This window comes from Carcharodon carcharias, chromosome 4 (genome assembly GCF_017639515.1).
Source record: "Carcharodon carcharias isolate sCarCar2 chromosome 4, sCarCar2.pri, whole genome shotgun sequence".
Classification (NCBI taxonomy): Eukaryota; Metazoa; Chordata; class Chondrichthyes; order Lamniformes; family Lamnidae; genus Carcharodon; species Carcharodon carcharias.
Window position 1 is genome coordinate 141,740,133 of NC_054470.1, and position 16,930 is coordinate 141,757,062.

The following is a 16,930-nucleotide window of genomic DNA, read 5'->3' on the forward strand; positions in this document are numbered from 1 at the left end:
TGTCCATCTGGCCTCTTCTCCCCTGGAGACTGCCTCCTCAGCCCTCACCATCTTGAAGTCACGCAAAGATCAACATGTGCCCCCACACACACCCTGGGATACCCTCCTTCCCCAGTACAGCCCTTGTGCTGCAGCCACTTCCCTTGCCTGAGGCCACTTCTCCCCCTTCCCCAAGCAAGCTCCAGGCCTGTAGCCATTGAAAAGCCACCCATGCCTTATGGCTGGTCTGGAAACCTGCCTGTAAGCCCTTCTAAAAGAGATGTGGTGCTGTCTGTGAAGCCTGACTCTGATTATTGCAAGTGCTGCCGGAAGCAAGGTAGGCAAACAAATCTTGAAGTCCCGAGTGAAATGCAGCCCGCCAAGCGCATGCATTATGTATGCTGTTCTGAAACATGTCGACGTGTTTTTCCCTCAACATGGAAGGATGATCCAGTGTTGGGGGATGCTTCCAGTGGGCTGGCCAAATAATGATATGAAAATGTATTACAATGAGGTTTCTGACATCTGATGGTGGGAAACACAGCCCACCATTGGCGGGCAGAGCGGATGATTGCAAACTGGTTTCACGATGTCATGAAACCAATTTTTGGCCTTCTTGCCATATTGTCCACACATGCCGCCAAACATGCCTGACGCCAGTGGGCATGGAAAACTCTGCCCAATATTACAATTTCAATGATTTTGCTACAAACAGAGTCATTATCTCATACAAGCCTTTTAAAGTTGCCTTAATTGCACGGCTATGAAAACATAGTTGAGGATTATATTACGTGATTAATCTGCACCCATTCATAGTGATGCAGGAAGTACATTACATTTATGCTTCCGCTGATTTTAATGATTGCTCTGTGTAGCAAGCTTTACCTATGCTGTTGATCAGCTGAATGCATCAGGAGGGAGCCTGATATAGGGATTGGACAGCAGTATTTAAAGGCGGCTAGCACTTATTAAAGGGGGATGCATGGTGGTTTTAAGTGGAGCTGAAGGCAGGAATTGTGATTGAAAATTGGAACAATGGCAGAAGGTGGTGAGGAGCATGCACCAGCCTTGTCTGGTATTGCACTGGAGGCCTTGGTTCAGGAGATGGAGTGGAGGTGGGACATCCATCCACCTTATGAGGAGGTTGTGGGAGGAGATCCTGGCTTAATCTAGCCATCTGTATTTCTTAAGAATTAAGTTGATTTACAGTGATTTATTTTAGTAATGAGAAGTTCTTACTTATTGACATTATGATCTGTGCATATAGTCGAACGGCACCCCTCTTTTCCCTTTCCTCATTTGACAGCAACAGGTTTTTGTTAAAACAGATATAGTTGCCAGTTCCATGAGTGTTTAATTGTTCATGTGCTGTAACCATAAAAGCCACGATCAAACAGATTTTCTTGAGTTTTTAAAAAGAAGAGGATAGTTTTTATTGTACTGAACCTGGTCTAAATCAAATAATAAAAAAAGTTCTGACTTCCTCACACACACACACACACACAAAAACATACACTTGAAGTTTACATACACCACAAATAGATTAGAGTGGAGAGAATAGATTAAGTAATTTAGAATCCAGTAAAATTAAAGGGGTACACAGCTATTGAAGGTTAGTGACTTGGCTGACTTCAATCTGAATTTGCTAGTCCTGCTGCTTTCATTCAGTGGTCCTGCTGATTTTGGAGTCGAGGCGTTTAAAGATGGATGAGTTATCTGTTCTTCTGAAGGCAGCAACGCTGGATTGAGTTCTTTTAAAAATCTCTGTTTGGGACATCTGAATAGTCAAACTCGGTATACAGGGTTAAAAACCTGCAAGTTGCATGGAGAAAGAGAAAAAAGAGAAAGAAGGAGGGAAGGAACCCACTTAGTGTCTTGTTCTTTCAGCATCTCAGTTGCTTGTGTCCTAGCTATTCTGCAAAGAAGCCAGGTGCTTAAACGTTGGATTGTGACATTTTCTATCCAACTGCCCAGTGACTCAAATATGGTCATTGCCAATATATTCCAATTGTAACTTGATTAGATCATAGCTGGGAATTCTTCTCTCAGCCAGGGTCCTATTGTCCAAGTGATTATGTTTAATAGTTTGTCTCTATCCAGTCGAGTATTGTTTCTGGTGCAGCTTTGCAGACAGGTTGTCTCCATTTCAATGTTTTTTGGTATGCAGAAGGTATAGTGATGCAAGTATGTAGCCACCTTTGACTATGATCCCAAGTCACTGGAATGTGTCTATAATCTTTTAAAAAAATCAATTAGGAGTTTCTAGCCAGTAAATTCAAAAATCATTTTTCTTAATGTCAAGCAGGGTCTCACAACAACATATCTTTATTTCAAAACCAAATGATCTATTTAATTTTCATAGGGAAAACGTTGTTGGCCCAGACACTGGCCAAGTGCTTGGATGTACCATTTGCTATCTGTGATTGTACATGTCTAACGCAAGCAGGATATGTTGGTGAAGACATTGAATCGGTCATTGCTAAGCTACTGCAAAATGCAAACTTCAATGTTGCAAGAGCTCAACAAGGTATAACCATTCTTATTTTTGTCAAAAAATTATAATCAAATGAAATGGGTCAGTGAGTAAGTATTAGTATTTTTTTACCATATTTGTACAAATCTGTCAATACTGTTGTGGATTTGTTGAGGGTAACATCAAGGATAATAAGGTATTTTATAACAGGAGACGAACACCTTGTCACAAATCATTGAATAACCTGGAGCTTGTTCCTTTCAATGGCCTCCATCATTATATATGATGATCAGCTGTTGGGTGCAAATTTAGTTTATTGTCGTCATTTTAAACAAAAAATGAGCAGAAGTGTGTCCCAAAGAAGAGTAAAATGGTAAGCATCACAACTGTTCCAACAAAATTGACCTGGAAGGTGATGTATTGTGATGTAGAAGGTGAGTATTTGGTCATATTTAATCAATTGCAATATTAGAAGTTACTTGAATTTATTTTTATAGTTGAAATACAAAATAAGAGTTAACAGCATTATGAATCTTCACCCTCTGCTACTGAGTCCCTGTAATTATATTGCTGGTAAACTGTCTGTGTTGTACAATCTTCATCACAAGATTATTGATTAGTATGAATATTATTTACAAATCCATTTAAATGTATGAAGCCATTAAACTTTTAAGATTGCCATTTATAGGTCAATATAGGTCAAAGAAATCATAATCAGTGATACTTGATAGAATCTGAACACCCTTCATTCCTTAAGCATGTTCTTGCATCCTTTCCCTTCTATTCAATTAAATGTCTATGACATAATGGAGAATGGAAAGGCAGAATATTTTTTAAAAGGAAGAGACTAATAAAAATTGGTATTCAAAGAGATTTGAGAGTCCTTATGTACAAAGCACAGAAAGTTAACATGCAGGCGCAAAAATAAATTAGGAAAGCAAATGGTATATTAGCCTTTATAGTAGGCAAATGTGAGGTCACCCATCATGGACCTAAAAAGTGTAAAACAGGGTACTTTCTGAATAGTAAATAACTAGAAACAGTGGAGGTCCAAAGAAACTTCAGGGTCCAGGTACATAGATCATTAAGACATCATGAACAGATATAGAAATAAAAAGGCTAATAGACCTGTGTACCCAGAAAATTAGAATACAAGGGATTAGAAGTCATGAGCTATAAAAAACACTGTTTAGACCATACCTGAAACATTATGAGTAGTCTTATGCACCGCAACTTAAGAAGCATATATTGGCCTTAGAGGGAGTGCAGTGTTGATTTACCAGAACAAGACCTGGTCCTCAAAAGTGAAATTATGATGAGAGATTATACAAACTAGGATTATATTTCTTGGAATTTTGAAGGAGAAGGGATGATTTAATCAAAGTTTTCTAGCTATTAAGCGGAACAATAGGGTAGATAGAGAGATACTATTTCTACTGAAGAGGGTGGGCAACATCTGTAGAGAGATCACAGCTCCAGGACACCAATCTCAGCTCCAGGGCATGACTGTAGGAGTACCTCGGGGTAGTGTGCTCAGCCCAACCATCTTCAGCTGCTTCATCAATGACCTTCCTTCCATCATAAGGTCAGAAGTGGGGATGTTCGCTGATGATTTCACAATATTCAGCACCATTCGCGATTCTGAAGCAGTCTATGTCCAAATGCAGCAAGATCTGGACAATATCCAGGCTTGGGCTGACAAGTGGCAAGCAACAAGTAACATTCGCACCACACAAGTGTCAGGCAATGACCATCTCCAACAAGAGAGAATCCAACCATCGCCCCTTGATGTTCAATGGCATTACCATCACTAATTTTTTTTTTATTCATTCATGGCATGTGGGCATCATTGGCTGGGCTAGCATTTATTGCCCATCCCTAATTGCACTTGTTCAGAGGGCATTTAAGAGCCAACCATGTTGCTGTGGGTCTGGAGTCACATGTAGGCCAGACTAAGTAAGGATGGCAGATTTCCTTCCCTAGAGGACATTAGTGAACCAGATGGGTTTTTACAACAATTAGCAATGGTTTCATGGTCATCATTAAACATCTTAATTTACTTTTTTAATTCCAGATTTTTATTGAATTTAAATTCCACCATCTGCCATGGTGGGATTCAAACTTGGGTGCCCAGAGCATTACCCTGAGTCTCTGGATTACTAGCCCAGCGACAATATCACCATGCCATCACCATTGACCAGAAACTGAACTGGACTAGCCATATAAATACTGTGGCGACAAGAGCAGGTCAGAGGCTAGGAATAATTCACCTCCTGACTCCCCAAAGCCTGTCCATCATCTACAAGGCACAAGTCAGGAATGTGATGGAATACTCCCCACTTGCCTGGATGAGTGCAGCTACCACAACACTCAAGAAGCTTGACACCATCCAGGGCAAAGCAGCCCGCTTGATCGGCACCACATCCACAAACTTTCACTCCCTCCATCACTGACGCACAGTAGCAGCAGTGTGTACCATCTGTAAGATGCACTGCAGGAATTCACCAAGGCTCCTTTGACAGCACCTTCCAAACCCACGAATGCTACCATCTAGAAGGACTAGAGCAGCAGATAGATGGGAACACCACCACCTGGAAGGTCCCCTTCAAGTCACTCACCATCCTGACTTGGAAATATATCATCGTTCCTTCACTGTAGCTGGGTCAAAATCCTGGAACTCCCTTCCTAACAGAAATTGTCCACACCACATGGACTGCAGCAGTTCAAGAAGCCAGCTCATCACTACCTTCTCAAGGACAATTAGGGCTGGGCAATTATTGCTGGCCCAGCCAGCGAAGCCCACATCCCATGAATGAATAAAAAAAAGCAGTGTTTACCTTTCAGGTAGATGACCCTTCATCAGAACTGAAGGGTCATTGACCTGAAATGTTAAATCTGTTTCTCTCCATTGATGCTGCCTGGTCTGATGAGTATTTACAGCATTTTCTGTTTTTATTCCAGTTTTCCAGCATCTGCAGTCATTTGCTTTTGAATTATTTCCAATGATTGCAAAGTCAAGGGGCATACTCTCAAAATTAAAGCCAGACCTTACCAGAGTGAAACTAATAAATACTTCTCCACACAAAGGGTGGTAGAGGTTTGGAATAATCTCTAGTTCCTGAAACCTCCAGGGCAATCCAGGAGGGTTGGCAACCTTACTGCAGTGGTTCCTTTAAGGACTGCCAAGTTGGCTGTCAAGTGCCAAAATAAATTAACAGCAGCATCAGCAGCCCTAGTTGTGATTAGTTGCAATCAAATTTTGCAAAGTTGGCATCAAACTGGCATTAGGCTCCTTCTTTGCAAATGCAAAGGGACTAATGCCAGTTTCTGAAGCACGCCCTGGACGCATAAGAATATGACGTGCTGTAAACTTCCAGCGCAGAATGAGCAAACAATTGCCATATTGAAACCAAAGGCACTGTTCAAATCCAGTGTTTGAAATCAACAGCACAATTTGATCTAATTTCTGATTCCATCCCTCAATAATGTTAGGTGGCTAGGTCACAGTGCTGCGAGCATGCTCACAAGCTGGGCGCAAAGTTCATTCTGCTGTCAAAAATTAATTTAGGGGACCTGTCCATCATGCAACTGCAGTATCTCTGCAAAGCTTATGTCACTCAGTACATTTGAAACAAGAAATAAGGGGTGGCCCTGAATGTTTTCCACACCTGGTGGTGTCCCCCACAACCTTTATCTCCTCATTTCCCCCTTTTTCATCCTCTCCCCCTCTCTTACCAGATAAAGTGGCAATAATTTCTGTGTAGCTGGCAACCCTTCACTGGCTGCTAGTGCTCAAAAAATACAGTTCCTGCTCACCTGGAAGGAAATGTCTCGAGCAACAGTGAAATGTTCAGAAGGACTGACCTTGGACGAATATGTAATGTCAGTTTATTTCTGAATATCTGCCTGGGAAGCCAGAACAGCATGGGGCACCATTATTACCTATTAATGGAGGAGTCATGATTAACACATGTTGTTCTGAAGGCTGTGATATGGTATCAGAGTGTCATAGCGAGACAGTCCTGTATTTGAACATTTATTCATGTATTTTTTAATCCTTAAGGAATTGTGTTTCTTGATGAAGTGGATAAGATTGGAGCAGTTCCAGGAATACACCAGCTTCGTGACGTAGGTGGAGAAGGTGTGCAGCAAGTGAGTGATAGGCCGGATATCCCGTCTTGGCATACCTGCCTTGGTTTAAAGGGCCCCGTTAGACCCAATTTTGGCTCCGACGAAGTCGGAGTGGGTAGCGTTGGTCCTGCCGACCCTAGACGCAGGTCCTAGGTGACCCTGGGGACAGGCAAGTAGGCTGGTTAGAAAGCTGCCTAGGTTCTCTGGGACTTTGTCCCAGTTGTTTTAGAAAATATTAGGTCATCAAGCCCTCATTCCTCACCCATTCACTCCCACACCTACCTCCATGCCCCTTCATAGCCTCCATGACACCTTGATAGCCACTCAGCCAGTATCCATCATGTACAGGCCTCAGGAGCCTATAGAGATGAAAAATAAACTTCTAATAATCTAAAACTGCTATCATTCTTACAGCAAAAGATAGCGAAAAAGCTCCCATTCATGAAACTCATTTAAAGCTTTAAATGTCCTCAAGTGGTTAATTTCCTATAGAAACAAACAGACTTCTCTTCAGAACCCAGATCAAAGGCATCTAATCTTTTAATGGCCTCTTTCAACTGTCAGCTAAACTGACAACTCAGACCCCCCCCCAACTGAGATAATTGTAGCTTTCAAAACTCAGTCAAGTATTCATAGTGACATAATAATAATCCTTGGGGAAATGTCAACAAAGACCTCTATTGAAACTTCATGGCCAGATGGCAATTTTTTCTAACCTACACCAGGTGGCCTGTCAATCAGAGAGGTTAGGCAGAGGGTTTTTTTTTTAACTCTCATTGACAGCTTCAGCCTTTTTTTCATGTTTAAAGAATGGGGCATTTAAAAAACTTTAGATCATGACACTTAAGCAGACCTTACCCATCCTTCTCCTCTATGTCTACTCCATCAATTTGTGACTCCCACATTGTGGATTAAGGCCCTTGTAACAGCCAAAATGGGGTCTGCTTGAACTCAGCACTAAGCTCAAATGGCGCTGTTGAGTTCGGGTTTCCCCCAATGTGAGTTAGGCCCTGCCTCTGTCCCCACTGGAAAAATGGAACCTGTCGAAAATGGGGGCGGGACTTCTGCATCCAGGTCTTGTCTGCCATTTTTAAAGGTCTGCAGAGATTTCTTTATTCCACAAAAAAATGGCCCATAATATCTAATTAAACAGCTGAGAGGCATTTTTTAATAGATGGTGTGGCATTGCTGTAAAAAATAAAGCTCAGACCATAGGATTTATGAGGCCAGTTAAAAACACATCAGAACAAATAGCAACTTTTCAGAAATTTCTTTTCCAGAATATTTGCCTAAATATGCTTTTATGTAGCAAAGCAGAAGTAACTACAACCTGAAGTTTTCAGAGGCATGTCAGTAGGAAACAATCATTTTTGTGATAGTTATTATTATGTAACATGTTTACGGCTTAAGTTGCACAATTTTTGTTGCTTGCTCATTTAAGGAGAGATTTTCCTGAGTTTTCTCCCCAGGTGCATTGAATCACACGCCTTTAAAAAAAACCCATGAGATTTCACTTTGTTCATTTAAATACAGGGAAATCTGGGAAGTTCCTTTACTAGTGTACACATTGACCTGCTGAATTTTCTGTTATTCCAGATGATCAAGTATTCCTGGTACAGACCCAGGAACATTTTAAGTGATTTTCTGGTAGATTTCTGTAACTAGAGTAATATCTCATTGAAAACTAAGTAGAATATTACCTGGAACTGACAGTTTGTGCACTGGATGGTGGATAATGTGGATCACTAAAGGTTTGGGAAACAAAGCCTGCTAGTTTACACATGATAAGTGATAATATTGTCTTGGTGCAGAGACACTGGGACCACTCCTCCTTGGCTGCTGCACATGTCTATTGTGCTGTGACCTGACCTGGTGCTGTAATACGCTGTCAACTTCATTGAAATAAATTGTCACCATACCCAGTCCACAGGGTAAGTAGCCTGGGGTTAAGGGGCAACTTACCCGACAGCAGCAGTTCATGAAGGAGCTCTGGTCACTCTTAAAGCTGTCCTGCTCCTAAAGAGGGGGAAAAGATGGCTGCAGCAAGTGCAAACACTAGAATAGCTACTTGGAAGTGCTGCTAGAATAGGTCCTACAAAGGAATATGCTCCTTTGAAGTGAAGGGCCATCCTACAGTAAGGACAACAGCAGAGCAACCTGATGGAAATTACATAGGCTATTTGGCCTACTGCTCTATATCGTTGTTTATGCTCCATCTAAGCCTCACCCCGCCCTACTTGATCTAATCTTATCAGTATATCCTTCTGTTTCTTTCTCCCTCATGTGCTTACATAGATTCCCTTTAAATACACTTATGCTACTCACCTCAACTACTCTTTATGGTAGCAAGTTTCACATTCTAATCCACCTCTGTTAAATAAATTTCTTCTGAATTCCCAGTTGGATTAATTAATGATTATCTCAGATATACAACCCCTATTTTTGGATAACTCACAAGTGGTCATATCTTCTCTATGTCAACCTATCAAGCACCTTCATATTTTTAAAGAGCTCTCTTAAGTCATGTCTCAGCTTTCTCTTTGCTGGAGAAAAGTGCCCCAGGCAGTTCAGTCTTTCATGATAGTTATAATCTCTCAGTTCAGATTCCATTGTTGCAAATCTTTTTTTTTATCATATGAAAGCCAGAATGGTGTACTGAAATAGCAGAATCAATGCTGCTTCATTTTGCACCAAACCTGGGACTGGGTAAGGATGAAATCTTCTGATCTCAGGAAAGTTACCAAGGTAAGGACTGCTCAAATTTTATTTCATTCTGTCATTTGGCCTTACAAGGTATCTTAACAACTCTTCAGTTTAAGTGTAGGCTGTGATGTATCACTGGTAATTCGGAAACAGAGGTCTTAAATTTTAAGGAACAACTGTGGGGAACATGACAATAGTACTTAATGTCTTTCAGGGTTTGTTGAAAATCATGGAGGGAACAATAGTAAATGTCCCAGAACGGAGCTCGAGAAGATATCGTATAGATACTATTCCGGTGGACACCACCAACATTCTCTTTGTAGGTTCAGGAGCTTTTAATGGACTGGACAGAGTAATCAGCAGGAGGAAAAATGAAAAGGTCTGTTCTTAATTCTGTAAATGCAAAACATTCTTTCCAACACTTGTGGTAATTTGTTAGACTGTTCTGAATGGTGGTTCTGCCAGAGTAATTCTCATGGCCTTTATGATGTCTGAAACTGATTATTTCACTGCTTTAAGGTCCACAGTAGAATTTTTCATCATTCATCAATCTTTAACCAATCTTTGACTTTTTCATATCAAAATTATGTTAAACATCTGGGACAGTAAAATCGACAGCCATTCTTGTGAACTCACCTATAATTTCATGGGGAATTTGCTTGATTGGCTGGAAACTGGGCCAAGCACCTGCATTGTGTCAAAGGAGATGGTGGATCTCGGCACTTAACTCACTGTAAGTGGGTGGGCTCCAGACCTTGGAATCTTCACACCCTGAGTCTTCGTTGGGACCCCGCATATGATCACCAAGTATGTCTGGTCAGAATGCCATCAAATTTCTATGAGAAAAAGATGAGTTATCTGGTGTCCTTGCCCACTTTTCTCTCATATAAGGTTTCTTCAACATCTTCTTCCTTTTATCTTCCATGTGGTCCATGGGATAACCTATTTCTTCCATTGCCTTTACATTCAGCAGAAGGTGCTCTGGGTTGTTTCCATAATGAAGACCCCCTTTTTATTTTATGTGCCATCATATTAGCCACAGAAGATTATAGATTCCATAGAGTGTCAACACTCTGTCTCCATCAGACACAAGTATTTCATTGGATGTCAGTCCAGTTTTCAAAGACTGGAACCCTTGTTTCCTTTACCATGGCTTCTTAAACTTACCTGCTATAAAACTGATCCCCTCACAGTTCTTCCACTCTTCGAACTTGTGTCTCTCAGCTCTGAGTGGCACTGCAAGACTAAAGCTTCCAAATTTTGCTGCTTGCCTGACCAGACATGCTGCCATAATTCTGCAAACCACCCTTAACCCAACCAAAGCTTCTAAACATTTGGATAAAAGCAAAAAACTGTAGATGCTGGAAATCCAAAACAAAAATAAAAATACCTGGAAAAACTCAGCAGGTCTGGCAGCATCTGCGGAGAGGAACGCAGTTAACGTTTCGAGTCCGTATGACTCTTCAACAGAACTAAGTAAAAATAGAAAAGAGGTGAAATATGAGCTGGTTGGGGTGGGGGGGGGGGGTGGGTGTTGTGGGTGGGTGGGACAGGTAGAGCTGGATAGAGGGCTAGTGATAGGTGGAGATAGCCAAAATATGTCATAGACATAAGGACGAAGAGGTGTTGAAGGTGGTGATATTATCTAAGGAATGTGCTAATTGAGAGTAGGAAGCAGGACAAGCAAGGTACAGAGAGCCCTAGAGGGATTGGGATGGGGTGAAGGCAAGGGATCGAAATGGTCTAAAAGGTAGAGATAAAACTGTGTATGGAAATACATTTAAAAATAATGGAAATAGGTGGGAAAAGAAAAATCTATATAAATTATTGAAAAAAAAAGAGCGGGTTTGGAAAGGTGGTGGGGATGGAGGAGAGAGTACATGATCTAAAATTGTTGAACTCATTATTCAGTCTGGAAGGCTGTAAAGTGCCTAGTCAAAAGATGAGGTGCTGTTCCTCCAGTTTGGGTTGAGCTTCACTGGAACAATGCAGCAGGCCAAGGACCGACATGTGGGAATGAGAGCAGGGTGGAGTGTTGAAATGGCAAGCGACAGGGAGGTCTGGGTCAAGCTTGCGGACAGACCGAAGGTGTTCTGCAAAGCGGTCACCCAGTCTGCATTTAGTCTCTCCAATGTAAAGGAAACCGTATTGGGAGCAACGAATGCAGTTGACTAAATTGAGGGAAGTGCAAATGAAATGCTGTTTCACTTGAAAGGAATGTTTGGACCCTTGGACGGTGAGAAGAGGGGAAGTAAAGGGGCAGGTGTTGCACCTTCTGCGGTTGCGTGGGAAGGTGCCGTGAGAGGGGGTTGAGGTGTAGGGGGTGATGGAGGAGTGGACCAGGGTGTCACAGAGGGAACAATCCCTGCAGAATGCCACCAGGGGGAGTGAAGGGAAGATGTGTTTGGTGGTGGCATCATGCTGGAGATGGCGGAAATGGCGGAGGATGGTCCTTTGAATGCGGAGGCTGGTGGGGTGATAAGTGAGGACAAGGGGGAACCTATTATGGTTCTGGGAGGGAGAGGAAGGTGTGAGGGCGGATGCGCGGGAGATGGGGCGGACACAGTTGAGGGCCCTGTCAATCACCGTGGGTGGAAAACCTCGGTTAAGGAAGAAGGAAGACATGTCAGAGGAACTGTTTTTGAAAGTGACATCATCAGAACAGATGCGACGAAGGTGAAAGAACTGAGAGAATGGGATGTAGTCCTTACAGGAAGCGGGGTGTGAGGAGCTGTAGTCGAGGTAGCTGTGGGAGTTGGTTGGCTTGTAATGAATATTGTTGGACAGTCTATCACCAGAAATTGAGACAGAGAGGTCAAGGAAGAGAGGGAAAGTGTCAGAGATGGATCATGTGAAAATGATGGAGGGGTGGAAATTGGAAGCAAAATTAATAAATTTTTCCAGGTCCAGATGAGAGCATGAAGCAGCACCGAAGTAATCATTGATGTACCAGAGAAAGAGTTGTGGGAGGGGGCCAGAGTAGGACTGGAACAAGGAATGTTCCACATACCCCATAAAGAGACAGGCATAACTGGGGCCCATGCGGGTACCCATAGCCACACTTTTTATTTAGAGGAAGTGAGAGGAGTTTAAGAAGAAATTGTTCAGCCAGACAGCGGAGAATAGTAGTGGTTGGGGATTGTTTGGGCCTCTGATCGAGGAAGAAGCAGAGAGCCATCAGACCATCCTGGTGGCGGATGGAGGTGTAGAGGGATTGGACATCCATGGTGAAAAGGAGGCAGTTGGGGCCAGGGAACTGGAAATTATTGATATGAAGTAGGCTGTCAGAGGAATCTCGGATGTAGGTGGGAAGGGACTGGACAAGGGGAGAGAGAATGGAGTCAAGATAGCAAGAAATGAGTTCCGTGGGGCAGGAACAGGCTGACACGATTGTCCTCACTGTCCTTTCAAGTGAAGCAGCATTTCACTTGCACTTCCCTCAGTTTAGTCTACTGCATTCGTTGCTCCCATTATGGTTTCCTCTACATTGGAGAAACCAAGCGCAGACTGGGTGACCGCTTTGCAGAACACCTTCGGTCTGTCTGCAAGCATGACCCAGACCTCCCTGTCGCTTGCCATTTCAACACTCCACCCTGCTCTCATGCCCACATGTCCGTCCTTGGCTTGCTGCAATGTTCCAGTGAAGCTCAACGCAAACTGGAGGAACAGCACCTCATCTTCTGACTAGGCACTTTACAGCCTTCCGGACTGAATATTGAGTTCAACAATTTTAGATCATGAACTCTCTCCTCCATCCCCACCCCCTTTCCGATTCCCCCCCCGCCCTTTTTTTCCAATAATTTATATATATTTTTCTTTTCTCTCCTATTTCCATTATTTTTAAATGTATTTCCATTCATTGTTTTATCTCTACCTTTTAGCCAATTTCGATCCCTTTCCTTCACCCCACTCAACCCCCACTAGGGCTCTCTATACCTTCCTTGTCCTGCTTTCTACCCTTAATTAGCACATTCCTTAGATAATATCACCACCTTCAACACCTCTTTGTCCTTTTGTCTATGACATCTTTTGGCTATCTTCACCTATCACTGGCCCTCTATCCAGCTCTACCTGTCCCACTGCTCCCCCCACCTCCCCACCTTAAACCAGCTTATATTTCACCTCTTTTCTATTTTTACTTAGTTCTGTTGAAGAGTCATACAGATTCGAAACATTAACTGTGCTCCTCTCCGCAGATGCTGCCAGACCTGCTGAGTTTTTCCAGGTATTTTTATTTTTGTTTCTTCTAAACATTTGACTTTTCATCCAACTTACTGCTACCTTCCCGCTGGTTTCCCAGCACTGAGTCAGAAACTGGCTGTTGGTTCATTCCGGTGCATGATACTCTTTGCTGTATATTAGGCCTGTCTCCTGACCTGACAATGCTGTACATTCCTCCTGATTCCTGACTTGGGAACTCACCATAGTCCAATTTCCAGACGTTGTTGCAGGAACTGGTATTTGTTGTAATATGAGTTCTTTTGATGTCTCCATGATGAGGTATTGAGACTTGTATAGTTAAATATGAACCCTTAATTGTTAACCTTTAATTATTTACAAATCCCAGGTTACTGTCATGCATGGTGCTGTTACCTCCGTGCAGGCTGGTTCCAGAGCATTCTTTCTAGACTGTTCTCTCTCAGTCTATTACCATGTGACTCTATACATCATAGCGTGGGCCATGCTATTCTTCAGTTCCACATTAATCCTTGCTCTGCCCCGAGCACCTTTACAATACAATGGCATGCAGGCACATACAACATCATACAACACCGTCTGTTCTTCTCCAAAGAAAATTTTCCTTTCCAACCTAATATAACTATTTGTGATATAATCGTTACTTGCTATCCCTGCTCCCCCATCCCAAGTCTCTGGCTTTATAAATTCAGACTGTCTGGAGGCTCAATAGTTCTGATAGTGACTCCAATTTTCTTTTCCTGTGGTGCCTGCCATGTTCTTGCTGGACCTTGACATTTCACAAATGGAATCTTTATTTCCATTTGTTTCGCAATTTCAGCCAAACCCTTGTTTCTTGTTTTATTTTCAAATCATTTTGCAAGATTATGAATCTTTTAATTCAGCTCAGCTTTTTCTTCTTCTAGTGCCTTGTGCTTCAGTGTCAAATTTACATTTTCCGACCTCCTTTCTGCCTTTTCTTTTTCTGTCTGCAACAGAACTTTGTCCTTGCCCTTCATTTTGGTTTCACTGTTAGCCAGTCTGTCTCCGGTGAAGTATTAATTTGTTTCCATTCTGTAATTGTGCTACTCATGGCTTCGGTATCTGCTTGCAGCTTGGAAAGTTCTATGGTTTTTCCTCTCCATGCCTCCGCTTTTTCATTCAACTGCTTCTTCAGCTCTTTAGTCTGTTTCTTGTAGCTTTCGGCTTACTCCTGGAATGTTGAACACTGTTGAGTCTTCTCTGCCAACTGGTTCTTCAGTTTGTTTAGAGTGATGTTACATTCATTTTGCCTCTCTTCATAATTTTCCAGAAGAATAAACTTAGTTCTGAAGGGTTCTTGTAACATGTAAAGGTCTTTAAATAGGTTTTCCTTTACTTTGCAAAGCTTGCTTGTTTCATCTTGAGCTTTCCTGTGATGCAATAGAATCTATTTGAGTTTCTTCTGCCATGCTTCCATTCTACTGTTCAAGACAGTCTTCATTTTTTCATGCTGCTGAATGGTTGCACATTCCTTTTGCATTTGATCTTGAAGGATGATCAACTGTTCTTTCAACTGTTTATTTTCTTGTTGACCTCTTGCCAACTCACTCTGAGCTTCAGTGCATCATTTCGTTGGCTACTGATAGTTCCAATACAGCTTTTTCTGAAGCAATATGCAACATCCTCTGAAGCTCCTCATTTCTCCCCATGGCTACATATTGATTCTTCAAGGAGTCTTTCAGGGGTACCTTTTCTGCCTGCTGTTTTGCCTGGCTGTACATCTGGTTGAGTTTCCCCAGCTCCTGCTTTGATTTACCAACTGGAATTGAGGGTTGTTATTTCCTCTTGATGCCTTAGTGTCGTCTCTAAAATCTGTTTGTTCAGATCTTGAACAGCTTGGTTCATTGAAGACTTCAATTTATTGTGCATTTTCAAAGGTATTATTCAACTTGAATCTTGCACTTCAAATCTTCCAGTTTAGCTGTGGTGTGAACATTTTCCTGTAGTACAGCTTCATTTACTTTTTGCATGTTTTGCTTATTTTGAGTTACCTCAGGTAGCTTTCCTTCATTCACAGCCTTCTGTGCACTCTGCACTTCTATCTGTCTCCTTCACCATGGGGTCTTTTGTCTTCCTATCTCTGGGGTTTTCTGTCACCCTGTCTCTCTAGTGTCCTTTGTTGCCCTCCCTCTGTCTTTTGCTGCCCTCTCTCTGGGGTCTCTTGTCTCCCCCAGCATTTTATTGGGGGTGTGTTTGACCTTCTTCTAGGGCCTGCACTCTCCACAACTTGGAGTTTAAAATATCTGCCAAAGCCATGTAATATCTCACCAAATGTTGCCAAGTATTGATCTATACATTGGCTGTGGAGTACTTCAACAGCAAATGAATCAAAGACGATCAACTTGTACTTCTTCTGATTCCTTAATCTTGTAGTTCTTCTGTAAACTAAAAACTGTCCTCTCCAAGACCCCCACTCTTGTGTCTGTTTTAGCCCTTTCCATAGCAAAAATGCATCTGCTTCTTCTAAATTGCTGCTCATGGCCATTTTTTTTCTTGTAGCTATCGCTTTAAATTTTGTTACTCCTTTTTTTCACTTGGGCTGTCTGAAGATGTGGGCTTTCTGTGCTGTGAGTTTCCCATGCTTTTTGGGTTTTGGCAGGCTCTCCAGTGATTGTGACTACTTTTGTTTCTGAACTTCTAAACTTTCAAGGTAGGAGTATTGCTTTTCTCTGCAATTCTCTCCTTTTTTTCTGCAGATCCTCTTCTTTAGGTTTTTGCAGGCTCATGGTCTGATTGGGGCCCGGTTTTTTTTTTATTAACTTAAAGCAACAGCACTTTGTTCTTAAAATCTGCAGGCCTCTATTTTTTAAAACTCTGCAGGATCTGCTTAAACGTTTGACTCTACCAGCTGATTTTTACAGGTTTTTTTAAAAAAACCTTTGTTTTTTACTTGCAGCTCTCTTTCAGCTGCCCTCTGGATGCTGAGACCTTGGGACCGCCACCTATTATAAAATGTAAGTACAGCCACTCTTTTTGTATTTTTGCTCACCAAGTCATGAACTGTGTCACTCAGGTTCTTGCAATTTTCTGTAATGGACCTACGCTCACTCTGGTGGATTCCTCACTTCAAAGTCTGTATTGAAGCTTCTTCAACTTTTTCTTCAAGTTTTCTTCTTAGATGCATATCTCTCTGGTAAGGCTTCAGTTGCTCATAGTTTTTCATACCTTGAGATGCTGTTCTGGGTTCATTCGTTTAGCTGCCACCTTTTAAATCACTGCAGATCACTATGTCTGATTATGGTACTATCTCTGATGTGATATCTTGTGGAAGAAACCAACGCTGCCAACTATGTTGTACTCTGCTGATAGCACCGATATCCCATCACTGCCAACCATGTTGTAATAAGGGTTATTTTGATGTCTCAATGATGAAACCTTGAGACTTGTATATTTAAACATGAACTCCTTCTGGTTAATCTTTAACTA

At 42.0% G+C, this 16,930-nt stretch overlaps 1 protein-coding gene across 1 annotated transcript in view; it reads left to right on the forward strand.

Moving 5' to 3' along the window:
- The window catches only part of LOC121276795 (ATP-dependent Clp protease ATP-binding subunit clpX-like, mitochondrial), a 78,419-nt gene that overhangs the window by 42,155 nt on the left and 19,334 nt on the right, over positions 1-16,930 (forward strand). The window contains exons 7-9 of the mRNA XM_041185341.1: positions 2,342-2,506; positions 6,516-6,604; positions 9,501-9,665. Of these exons, the coding sequence (XP_041041275.1) occupies positions 2,342-2,506; positions 6,516-6,604; positions 9,501-9,665 (419 nt within the window). The remainder of the gene's footprint in view (positions 1-2,341; positions 2,507-6,515; positions 6,605-9,500; positions 9,666-16,930) is intronic.